This window comes from Pagrus pagrus, assembly GCF_965226575.1.
Source record: "Pagrus pagrus genome assembly, chromosome: 9".
In the NCBI taxonomy this organism is placed as follows: domain Eukaryota; kingdom Metazoa; phylum Chordata; class Actinopteri; order Spariformes; family Sparidae; genus Pagrus; species Pagrus pagrus.
Window position 1 is genome coordinate 3,996,308 of NC_140193.1, and position 13,068 is coordinate 4,009,375.

General features: G+C 43.3%; 1 protein-coding gene across 1 annotated transcript in view; it reads right to left on the bottom strand.

The window, feature by feature from the left end:
- Nucleotides 1-3,420, bottom strand: part of LOC311262791 (inactive dipeptidyl peptidase 10-like) — a 102,429-nt gene extending 99,009 nt beyond the window's left edge. Inside the window, exon 1 of the mRNA XM_084362509.1 lies at nt 3,165-3,420. Within this exon, the coding sequence (XP_084218635.1) occupies nt 3,165-3,221 (57 nt within the window). The 5' untranslated portion in view covers nt 3,222-3,420. The remainder of the gene's footprint in view (nt 1-3,164) is intronic.
- Nucleotides 3,421-13,068: the final 9,648 nt, after the last annotated feature.

Consider the following 13,068-nt stretch of genomic DNA (forward strand, 5'->3'; position numbering starts at 1 on the left):
TGATTACATTGATCCGCTGACTTTACATGTAGTGCAACAGGATCATCACAGGATACTTTTGAGCCAATCAAACTCCCAAGAAACCTCAACTGTACTTGCATAAAACATGCAATATATTTACACACTGCACAAGCTAAACATGCTAAGTAGCTAAATGTTACATGCTAAAGTTTCATGGGAATTCAGATCATCTCCTGCCGTGTCATTGATGACCAAAACCAGCTTTTTTTCATGATCAGGCGTCCATCTACAGCCTCGTTACTGGCAACCACGACAGGCTATGTTTCACAGAAAGTCAGACCGTCTCCAGGTGTTTTTGTGGAGACCAAACAGGCATCTTAACCCAAACCGTGATGTTTTCCAAACCCTAACCACTTGGTTTTGGGGCCTAAACCTAAGCACAGCGTTGTGACAAGAAAGAAATAGAAAATTGAACCTAAACAACAAAAGCTGCACCATAAAGATACGTTCTAACTTATTTGTGGTTTTGCAGAAACTTACTAAGCTAAGGTTTATTCTGGTGATTGGGTCGCTCTGGGCGGGAGCAGTAGGGACTTGGCTTGGGGACAGGAGGGTGGCTGGTTCAAGACCACCTCCTGGGCTCTGCAGAGGTGTCATTAAAAGAGGCACCGAACCCGTAACGGCTCAGCGTGCCTCACACAGGGCAACCAACTCACTCTGACCTCACCTCTCCATACAGCAATGCATGTGTGTAGGTCTTGTTTTGGCCTGTGTGTGTGTGTGTGTGTGTGTAAAACATTGAATATCCTTAGAAAGGGATTAATAAAGTGTGTCTTCTTCTGGACACTGTTCGGTTTGAGGATAATCTTTAATCTTTTCTTTTTCTTCTAGAGACACACTGTTCTCTTATTCTCTTATTCTGACTGTTTCTCCTACTTGCGTAACAACTCCCTAATAAGGATCATGCAGTTTTTATTTTCCCGTCCGTACTTTCATGTGTTCTTTAAGCCTGTAATCACAGCTCTCTCCAAAAAGTCAATCAGACGGCTGCAGCTGGGTGAAACATTAGCTGAGTTCTCATATCTTTGCTCTGGTTTCCTACTTTTGGATTAGCTTTGAGGTCACATTGCATTTCTGCTATGTTAAGACGTGTCCAGCCCTCTCAGGTCCTCGCAGGCAGGTCTGCTTACTGTCCCCGGGGACAAAAACTAAACAGAGAAGTGGTGTTCAGTTTCAGTGCACCACATATCTGGAGGAAAACTTGAGGTCTGCTCTAGTTCTCACTTTGTTTCAAATAACAGAAGCAGAGTTTCATGTTTGCCACTTTTAAATAATCACATTTTGAAGTATTGCACTGTAGCCGCAGTAATCTTTCACTTTTCCGTTTAATCATTCGAGCTTATTTTACTTTTCTTTCTTATTTCATTCTGTGACTCTGTATTGCCTCGTGCTTCTTTTATATCTCGTCTTAATGCTGTTTTATGTTTTATATAAAGCACCTTGAGTCTCACTGATGTTGAAATAAACTTGAAATGTATATTTCTAACGGTCACTGAAGTTTTTGTATCTTATGTCTCTTCATCAACACTGAAGTGACAATCAGCAAAGTTTAAGTGCAAGTAGAGCTTAAGTCAGCGATCAGTCAAGTCAGTGCTATTGCTCTGTGATAAGTGCAGGCTAAACAGGGATTTGCATCATTAAAGCAACATTATGTGACTTGTTTACCTTAAAAACAACAGTGTGAGAATCATGTTGATGGCTCAGTGTCTTGTAACAGGGTGAACTGTGTCTCTGTCTCTTGTTTCTGCACTGGTTAACTTCAGTGAGAGGGTCGGATCACAGCGTTACACACATGTTTACTTCAACACACATTACAAACTGTAACAGACCTGGGATCTGTAGTTATGACAGTGGTGTTGGGGGGCGAATTTGACATAATGTTGCTTTAAAGTTTGAGGAAATACAAAAACAGAGACATCATCACCTCTCTTGTGGTCTGAAAGACAAACTGAATGTTACCATGTTTCCTCATACTTCCTGCACTTGGTGGACGCACTACTCGTTCTTATATTTCCATCTTTGTATCTTTAAACATGTTCACATGTATTCAGGCATTCGTAACATTTCTATAATGTGTGTGACACGGTTCTGGCAGAACAAGTTAAATTACCACACTCAGTTCTTCTAAATGGCACATATTCCTTCTCCCTCATTAAAAAAAAAATCCAGAATATATGAATATGCAATTTTTGTAACTGCTGGGCACAATGTGTCCCACTTCACTGTCAGGTCCACGCTCAGTTTCTACATCGCACTGACTTCCAAAGCATTTGTGATGTCACAATCGTGCTGCTTAACATCTGATTTTCATTTTCAGTGAAGCTCAAACACAGCTTGGACCCGAGGGTGCGGCTGCTTCCACCCTCCCGTCCATTACCAGGTTCATTTAAAATCCTGCTCAGCCAGTTATCAAAAGCAGTCGTGCACCTGTTCCAGGTTGACTTCATGCTGTGTGTGTTTGCTTTGTGTCTTTGTCCACAGCCTCTAACTGTGCAACAAACACTGCTGCGTCTCCATCTCCATCAGTCTCTTTGAACTGAGAAACAGCTGATCCAGCCGTTCAGCCAGCTGCTGAGTCTGAGATGACCATTAAAACCTTTTGGTTTAGTCACTTTTCTGCTGAGAGACATCGTGTTTCAGACTCTGTGAGCATCTATAGGTCTGCTTTTAGTCTTCAGTCCAGCAACAACGTCGATTTCATCCGTTTCACTTAAAGGAAGACAAAATGCATGCGTTCAATATCCAGGCTCGATATTAAATGTTAATATTTGACCTGCCACATTTGTCCATATATTCAAAATCCCATAAATCATTTAATCGAGTGGATGCGAGAAAGAGAGAGAGAGGGAGGAAGGGGGGAGCGTCCTCGCTGTTTGTCCCTCCTGTTAAATCATTTAACGAACATCGTGGCTGCTGAAGGAAACACAACTACCGATCAGATGTTCACACACGCACGGAGAGAGGACTCACACACACACAGTTTTAATGTCCTTTAAATCTCTCACAACTTCCTCCACGTGGTTCCAACTTATCCTCGCTGCAGACAACTTTTACTCTCACTTGTGAAACTTTCCTCAGATGTTTCAAACACACGAACAGCTCCAATCACCAAACCAGAAGCGGTGGACGGCCTTGTTTCTTACCTTCCCATCAGCTGAGTACCGCCGGCTGTGCTGCGCCGCTCCTGCGCTCTGGTTCATGTTTCAGCACCGTGGAGAGCTCCGCTCAGCCCCGGGTAGAGAGAGCCCAGTCAGTCCGCGGATCGATCACCTGCAGCGGAGTGATCACACGCACCGACCGGAGAGGGAGAAGCCTCTGGAACTAGTTGACTGGTGTCGTTTGGAGCCGTTTACTGGTCCGTCGTCCGCCTCTGTGGCACGCACGGGTTCTCAGCCAACGATGCGTAACGCGTAAAGACCGGTGCGCCAGCTGTGAGCGCGCGCGAGAGAGCGAGAGAAAGAGAGAGAGAGAGAGAGAGAGAGAGAGGCGGGCTGCTCATTCATCCGACAGTAACGTTATGAGCGAGTTAGCCCCTCACCACCCGAGAGGAAGAACGGGCTGTGAGCGTGAATGTTCATAATCCAGTCCAAAGAAATATGTTTCCAGTCAGCGAGGAGAGTTTCTGGAACAGGAATTAACTTCTGTTTTATCACCGCATGAGGACGGATTACATAACCTGATAAAAACTGATGACAAACAGCTCGATGCATTTCAAAAGCAGCGTGTTTACAGATCTGTGTTATCTGCTCCTCCTCTCATAGGACACTTGGTAGTTACTGGACTGAACATCAGATCACCTGGAGCAGATGATGTCATCAGCACCATCTGCTCACTTTCCCTTCATGAACTCAGAACTTACTTAAAGCAGCATGATGTAACTTTTTCACCTTTTCCATGTTGATGGTTCAGTGTCTTGTGTCTCTATCTCATATCTATCTTATCATATCTAAATTAAAACTGCATTTCTTGTCTTGCTTAGTGCTCCCTGTTTTGGCTCAGCATGCTGCTGGGTCTCAAGAGTGGAGGCCACAGGAATTTACCCACATCCCAGTGAGACACCGTGGATAGTTAACGAGTTTTCTACACTCATGTTTCCATAACGTGATCACTGAACTCTCTCCTTCTACTCAGATTCTGAATCGACTGACTCAAAGTCAGAAATCCCCGCTGAGCTGCATGATATTATAAAAACGTGAAATGCGTTTCTTGGTGGATTTCCTTTGATTAAATCCCTCCGCCCTGTTTCACAGCAATCTATCAGAGCAAATTGAATTCAGCTATTTGCCAACCCGAGTGTTATAAATCCGGTATACGAGAATATTTCTTGTTGGTAGCAGTGAAGGAAGGTCGTGGTGATTAGACTCAGTGTGAAGCCTCTTCATTAAATGTACAACCATGAACACAGGAGCGAGGATGGGATCCCTCTGGAGCCAAGGCACTGATGGTGGTGGTGGTGCTGGTGGTGTAAAGACTGCAGGGTGGAGAACATCTGAGGACATCCTCAAAGTCATAACGCTGATATGGAGGGTGTTGGGTTTGTGCACTAGTATGTCAGAGAATAATAAAACAACCAACTGGCTCAAGGCAGCACAAAGGTGACTGGTCAGATATGATGGTTTTAAGAAATTGTGAGCCAGAGGAGCTGTGAAAGCAGAAGAGACAGAGAGCTGCAGCTTTAAACTGTACTAAACAGTCATTTTTGAAATGAGAGGTAAGAAGCACAGAGGCTTTTTGTGGTGTTATTAAGAGACTTTTAGTTATTTTTAAGTTAGCTAAAAAACCGTAAAAACCATGTACCATGTAACAAGACAGTTTCTTCAAAATGTGTCCAACATACGCACCAAACAAAAAGACCGAAGAACAAAACCGGATAATTTCAGTGACTGTCTTGACGTTCTGCAGCCATTTTTATTAAGACATGGAGACATTTTCTAGCCAAGTTGTGGCAATTAAACTGTGTCTTTCAGGCCAAAAAGAGTTCCTGAACATAACCAAACATATCCAAAGTTTGCAGAAATGTGCAGTTCCAACATTTATTCTGGTGATTTGTTTCATATCGGGAGGCGAAGGTGATGGTGGTGGAGTTACAGGCGATAATGGCTGCCGAACCAGTGACCATAGAGACGGCGGTTTAACTTTTTGTAACTGTGAAACTCCTGAATACTTTTGAAGAGTGAGCACGGCTTTTCAACATCTGCGAGCTTGATTCCACTGGATATTTTAAGAGACATTTTGGTGCAACCACAACATGTATTTTAAGCTAAAACATGATCTTTTCTGAACTCTAACCAAGTGGTTGCTAAAGTTGCTGCACAACGAAACATTTCAACGTATCTGTGAGTTACAGATGGTTTGAAATTCATCTGTAAGTTGCATCTAATTTTACCTCTAACAATGATTTATTACCGGGACACATCTGGCCACTGATGCTGGTGTTAAGACTTACTGCTGCTCTGACCGGTGCTCCGTCTTCAGAGGTCAACAGCAATTTCCTCTTTGTTTCCTGCTCAGATTAGAGGGCCCGGCAGTTGGCATTTATTGTGAAAGGTCTTGGCACTCTATTCACCCTGTTACTTAAGGCAGTCTTGTGCTATTATTATATCGGGACAAAAAAGTCCAAACAGATTTTAAGAACAGGGTTTGCTATCAGTCATTAACTCAGAGCATCGGTGACGGTGTTACATGCATGAAGTCAGCCGAGTTTGACTGCTGCGACATTTGAAGATAATTAACTTGAAGCACGCTCTGAAGACTTGTGTAGTTTGAAGGAGATAAGACGGGTGTCGTACAGTTATTCCCTCTGTTCTGTTACACAGCGATGGCACGGCGGCAGCCAGCTGTAAACTATCCAACAGAATGGAGCCAGAGTTTTCTCAGCATCAATAAGTAAAAGGCCTCCTCTTCTGTTATCTTATCACAGAGCACTTTGAGGACCGCTGCTCGCCTTCACTTGAAAGCATGAATCCAGTTTTAGAGAGGAGGAGACGCGACCTTTTGATGCGTGAAAGGTCGAGGTGCGATAGGAAATGTGTCAGTGTCCGGCAGGCCGACAACAAAATGTCACCGGGGGGAAGTAACAGTAACGACACGGAACAAGAAGGAGCCGGTGGGAGCTGGAAGTTTTTGAGCGCAGGATTACAACGACGTGCACGAAATCTGTAAGGAGATTAGGCAAGAAGAAGAAAATATGAATGTAGACAACTCAGACATCAGACTTACAGAAGCACTTTGTGATTGTTTCATGAAATATATTCAACGCTTTTGTGAGACACCAAGGATCTGCAGAATAACAACAACAAAACCCAGCTGCAGAAACAAATCTTTAAAGAGTAACACCACCAACTTAATACATTACAGTTTGTTTACAGGTCCTGCAGAGTACCACTGCATCTGTAGAAATGAACTGATAAACTGCCTCCAGTGAGGTCACTCAGTGGCTGTTGCATTGTGGGTAATGTAGGCGACATGTTGTTTTAAAAAAGGAATAGCAAAGGTGGTACCTCTGGTTCTGCTGTAACGACTGTCCATAATGAGTCCAACACAGGAGTGCAAAGCTAGACCAGTGGACTGCTTTTCAAATCCTGGTGCCTACATTACCCACAGTGCAACTCAGTGGAGTTGGTGCTAACACTAGCTCTCCTGAAATAAACTTCAAATGTATATCTGCCCACAGGTCTTTCTCACTTCAAGGTCTTTCAGCACTTTTGACTTGTAAGTAAAGTTTCCATCCAATTTTAGGACATTTAAGTAAATCTCCCCCAAATATGCAGAAAAATGAGCTCATCGAGATAAATGTCATACCTGTTGAGGAAGATTAGAGTCTCGTCATCAGTCCACACAGATCTGACTCATGTGTCACTCTTGTTATATACATGTATACATAGGATTTCTTCCACTCAGGTGCTTCAACTGCGCGTAACAAAATGCAGATAAAATGCATGATGACGACATTCACATCAGAACAGGTGAACTCTGTTCTGTTCAATAAGCCATGACAGTGTGACAGGACCCTGAAACTGAACCAGCTAAATATAACTCACCCATCATTCATGTCACTGATTCACTGATTCACTGTTACATGTGAGATTTTTCTCTGTAAAAAAAACAAAAAAATGCTCCTCCATCACGGATCTGTTCAACCTTTCCAACCACGAGTGTTAAAAGTTTTCTGGGCTGTTTCCTGCTCGTCCTGTTTTTTGAACCCTGCGAACCTTTTTTGACTTTTTCCTTCGAGCGTGTTGTGATTACCTAAAACTGACTTCTTCCTGCTTGTCTGACAGAATAAAGAGCTCTGCTTTTAACTTGGCTGACTCATCTCTGAGTCCAGACTTTAGTGTAGTGGGCCATTACTGCAGTACTCCAGTTCACAGTTGAGTTCAGGTGTTTTGTATTTCCTTTGACTTCTCTCACACTTGTAAAACAGCTCCTACAGGTGGACTCACGCTGCTTTTAAAAGCACAAAAATAAAATGAACCTGTCCAATGTTTTTCATTTAAAATGGCATGCGAAGACCAGCTCCTGCAGAAGCAGAACTAAGTCAGAAGAATCCAAACTTGTGGGTGTTTGTGACTTGGACTTGTGTCAGTCTCCACGCAGAAACACATCCTGGAAGGCAGAGCGTGGACGCAGGATGAGATTTTAGATTCTTCAAAGGACTAAAATTATCACCACGCTGTGTTTACACTGATCCACGGAGGGGTCCAATGTGTTTGATGTGGACACTTCCAGCAAATCGTGTTTCCCTTCATCCTCCCATACGACCATGTGCACTCACTGTGGCACTTCTTCTTGAATCTTCTTCCCTTTTTAGGAAAAGCCACCGCACGGTTACATCAAATCTGTCAGACGAGATGTGCTGCTGTGGTGGATATGCTTACAGACAAAGCTCTGCACTTTACAATACGCTGATTCTGTGCATTCAGTCCCGCCACGCTGCCTTTGCCCACATGGGTGCCAAGTGTACTAATCCCTCCGACTCTTTTATAATCTGTGGCCTGAGGATAATGTGCCCGCTGTTACGTAACAAAGATTTTTTTCTTCTTCTTCTTCTTCTTCTTCAAAACCTTTTCTTATTTCAGTCACTTGTGGCCACTCTATTTTTTGCTTCCTTTGATTTGAGGTATTTTAAAACATCGGGCACAATCTGTTTTCTCTCTCTAATTTTCTATTTGATCATTTTTTAGACACCGAGCAGAATCTAAATCTGTATTCAGGAAGCAGCTCGCTCGCGCAGGGTTCACTAAATGGCCGCCGTGGTGACGAGCACGACGCTCTCGCAGCACAACTTTGACTTCGTCCGCTCAGAAATTCCTTTTAATCTGCCTCATCCATTCCTGGCTGCTCGTTCACACGCAGCACGTGTTGTCCTTTTTATGGTACGATGATCGATTCCTCTTTGATCTACATGACAGAAACGATTCCCTGCTGATGCAGTCGAGAGATTTTTTTGCGGATGCCTGCGGAGGAGCGAGTTCACCGGGCCGCGGTCTGAGAGAGCGAGTGCTGTGTCAGGCCGAACTTAACCTCCTGATGTCACAATCTGTCCATCAGACTGCAGAGCGAGCGCAGAGTGATGTGCTGCCTCTACTCGCCTTCAATCAGCTTTCGGGGGAAATAGAAAAAGCGAGGCGCATCTCTCCTTCAATTCTCCTTCAATCATCACTCATCTTTTCATCTATTCCCAGAGAGAGTCTGCATGTTTATTTGTATGTTCTGCACCTGTCACAGCTTCACTCTTTTTTTTTTCAGACATCCTCAGCATTTCAATCCCTCGCTGAGGAAATGCAATTTACGCACACACGTCTGATGTGTTACACTCGGGCACGCCAGCTCGACAGCCGCTCACAATCATTAAATAAATCTCCACCTCCACTTCCAACAATGCCAGACAGCGTTATTTTGTGCCCGGCGGTTTCATTAGCAGTGACCACGTCCACTGATGTGTTTCCTTTCTGCCTCTCACACAGAGGAGGGGACATTAGTGCGAGATGGATGCAACTGTTCCCGAGAACGGATGAGATGGACAAAGTGCTCGTCTGCTTCCTTTGATGGATTCCCAGAACTGTCGGAGCTCCTGGTGGAAGTTAATCATCAGACTTATTTATTCCTATTGAAGGAGGTTGTTATTTCCTCCAAAAACTGCAGTAGATGTCCTTTTTAAAAGGGAAAAAGACGTTCAGAGCTTCTTTTTTTAGGTAAAGTAGCTCGTTACAGCAACAATAACACAGTAATGATAATCTCAGTTTTTCCTCAACCTAATTGACCGTTTTCTGAGATAATGCAGGTTTATGCTTGAAGTTATTCTTTCTACTTCCAGATGAGTAATATACAGTAGTAGAGTGACTGCAGGTCCATGGAACGAGGAGACAGGGTTGATTTATGGACCTCTCTTTCTCTAGCGGACATAACACATCTGAGAAGACAGTAAAATACAGGCTCGACATCCTGAGGCCTAAATCATATTCATGAGAAAACACTGATTTATGTCTCAGATGTATGGACGCTGTATACCACCTCCAGATAGAGAGATGATTAACTAATCTTCTCACAACCCAGTGCCTGGGAACATTTGTAGTCCACGTGTCAAAAGTAACACGTTGACATTTACAGAAAACGTGTCGCATCGCGTTCACTGATGTATAAGAGCTGACACTGTTGTGTTTTCTGTAATGTTGTTGTGTTGTGACCTTCAGGGACACCGTACTGTTCAGTGTTAGAGGGAAGATTTTTAAAAATGCAGCCTGTGCTTCTTTGAATTTGCTGTACGATAAGATGAGCACAACAGTTGACTTTTATTTTGTTACCAGCAGATTGATCCGTTGACCTTTCAGCAGTCCCAGATTGAGACTCGCTGTTTACACCATGACATCAAAGTATCTCTCCTTTGTGGGGGAAAGCATCTGGTTTTGGTTGAATATTAGTGAAACACACTGTGTCACTGCAGACTTCTCTTTTCCTACAAAGACCACACTCTTTGGCAACAAGGCTGCCAAACCAGTGACCGAAACATGAAACCACTGGACATTGTTTAACAAAGGACTGTGGCGTTTCAACATTTGTGAGTGTCAAACCACTGGATACTGTTAAGGACCCCTAAGGACAAATACGGGTGTTTTCAATGAGACGCTGTGACAGTTGCATCCTGCTTCTTGGCATTTAAAGCTAAAACAGTATCTTTTCCTAAACCTAACCAAGTGGTGTTTGAGCCTAAACCCAACCACACCAAGAAAACTAAACCTAAAGAATCATAAAGTTGGAACATTTCTATGGTTTGAAAAAACGTACAATGCCGACATTTACTTAATTCTGGCGATTGGGTTGTTTCTGGACAGGTTGATTCTCAAACTGCATTACAAGAAATCAGCACCAGTCGCTGCCCTCAACCTCAAAAACTAAAAATAACTGCCACCAGCAGGCTGCGCCTCCTCCTCTCTGCACACAATCAGCTCTTAAACAGTATCGTACATCATCCAATTGTGAGCATTTACTTTGGCGCAAAAAGGACGAGTGGGACCGCTCGCCGCTCTGTTCACAGTGAATTAGGCCGGTCGACCTTCTTGCCTCCGTTCTGATTATCTCTTCGGCTTCTATTAAAGTGGAAGCTGATCTAATCAGAACCTCGCCCATGCAGCACCACGATCTAATTCTCTTCTACCTTTTTCTCACATTACCATTCTGTTTCAACACGCAACTCTTCAAGCCTGTTTTCAAGCTCGCTCTCTGGGGGGTTCTTCCCTTCACCTTTTCATATGTCGCCCCATTAATTATGAATGAGACAGAGGTCTCTGAAGAGAGGCGGAGGAGCGGTGATGGTATAGGGCCAAAGGTAGGAGGGAAACTGGGGGATTGCGCACCTCCTTGAAGAGGAAATAGAGCGGAGGTCCTGCAGCGCTGCATGTCCAAGTGTTCGATGTGATAAACATCAGGCGGTCGCTCTGTAATGCAACCGGGCTTTGTGATGAAGCTTCGAGTAAAATGTCAATTCTGACTTATTACATAAACTACGGGCCTGTGTGAATCTGCAGGGGCACGGGGAGGATGTTAAAACTGACATAGAACTAATCTTAGATATAAAATAAAACCCGGACTGAAAGTTATTTATCGTAGGTTTACCTTTAAGAAATCAAATGGGGAAAAAACACCCAACTTTTAACTGCCAACGACAACTATTTCAATCTATGGTTGCAGTCACAACCTTCAAATTTAAAACAGTGGCAGCAAAAAGTTTTTGGCAGTTATTTGCCAAAAAAGAAAAAAAGCTCAGTCAAGTTCAGTTGCAGATGAATTTAAGTTCTAGTATTTCTCACATAATTTCTACAGATCTCGTGATAACATCGTTATATCGATAATATCGTTCCAGATTGTGACAGCCCCATATGAGAGAGTATGAATATTGTGGTATAAACAGTTAAAAATAAATGCTGTCCTCTAACCACACTGTGATATAAACATAACCACTCATCTTAAACGGACAGAAACTGAAGGAGGAGGCTCAGAGTCGACCTTGAACTCCACCCTCGCAGCGAGGAACGGGGTCACGTCTCCTCTTTTCTGTGGGTCCTCGGCTGCACGGAGGAGCGGCGCTGTGACACACTTCACTGTGCGTCGGTGCGGCTGACAGGAAATGATTAATGCACAAGTCTATTTAAGACTTTTTTGTAATTACAGAGAGAATAGAAGGAGAGAAACTGAATCCGCGGAGGGAATAACCCTCGCAGTAAGACGTCTGTGATGAATTGAGAAGTGAGATGTATCGCAGAGAAACGTTATAATATTTTAATGATGTTTGACCTCGTACTTGAGAAAACGTCTGTATTATATGTTCAGCTATGGAAACAGGATAACCACTGTGATTATGTAAGAATGAAAGAGCCACGCTGGGAATTTATGGTAATACGTTTAATTTAGTCGTTTTCATTTCATATTGATAACACTTATTAAAGCACAATGCCTCCTCTCGAGATCCCATTCTCATTGAAATGACTGTGAAATGACTTTCACAACTGTCAAGCTGTAACAGCATACTTTAGTTTAGGGTTCAGACATCTCTAGTCTTAATGACGCTCGCCTTAGACAAGATAGAAACACATTTAGCCTTTTAACAAAGTGCAGTGTGTGTGTGTTTGTGTGTGTTTACTGATCATTCTTTGTTGAGAGCAGAGGAAACCTTCACAAGGCCTCTGTGCATCCTCCATTTTATTACATTACTTTACTTTAAGTGGAGCTCTGTTGTGTTTTTCTTTACTTCTTTTCCTTCTTCCTATAATCCACCTTGTAAACTCCACTTTCAGCTGAAGGGTCGTTACGTTTTTTATCGTTATCATCATCGAACATTGCGAGAATTTCTCACCTGCACAAACTCAGGTTCTTGTTTTCCACAATAAGACGCCTGATGCTGAAGCTTCAACATCAGTTACAGCTCGGACCGCCTGACGGGATGTTGTTTGCAGCTGGTTAACTGTCAGTTACACATTATAATGTTAAATTGATGCAATAAACTATAGACACCTGCAGCATAACAAAGGCACATTAAGGCAAAACTTTAATATCTTCTTAATGAAACAATAATATCACCGCCAAGACGCGAATTAAAGGTTAAATTAACGACCACATTTGAATTGTTTTTTGGTCCAGGAGCAGGTGCTGTCTGAGCTCCAGAGGAGTAAACGGATCACATGACGGGCCGGTCCGGTGCAGAACCCAACAGGCAGGAAACAACAGTAAAACATTAATGTCCCCGAGAGGCAATCTGGCTTTCAGACAGCAGTCAGTGATAATAAATGCAGAAGAACACTGCAGCGAGTTAAACTGTCAATCAATAGAAAAAATAAAGGAGAAGGAGAAGGAGAAGGAGAAGAAGAAGAAGAAGAAGAAGAAGAAGAAGGAGGAGGAGGAGGAGGAGGAGAAGAAGAAGAAGAAGAAGAAGGAGGAGAAGAAGAAGAAGAAGAAGGAGGAGGAGAAGATGAAGGAAGAGGGGAAGAGAAGGAGGAGGAGGAGGAGGTGGAGGGGGGACAAAGAATAAGATGAAGGAGGGCGAGGAGATAAAGA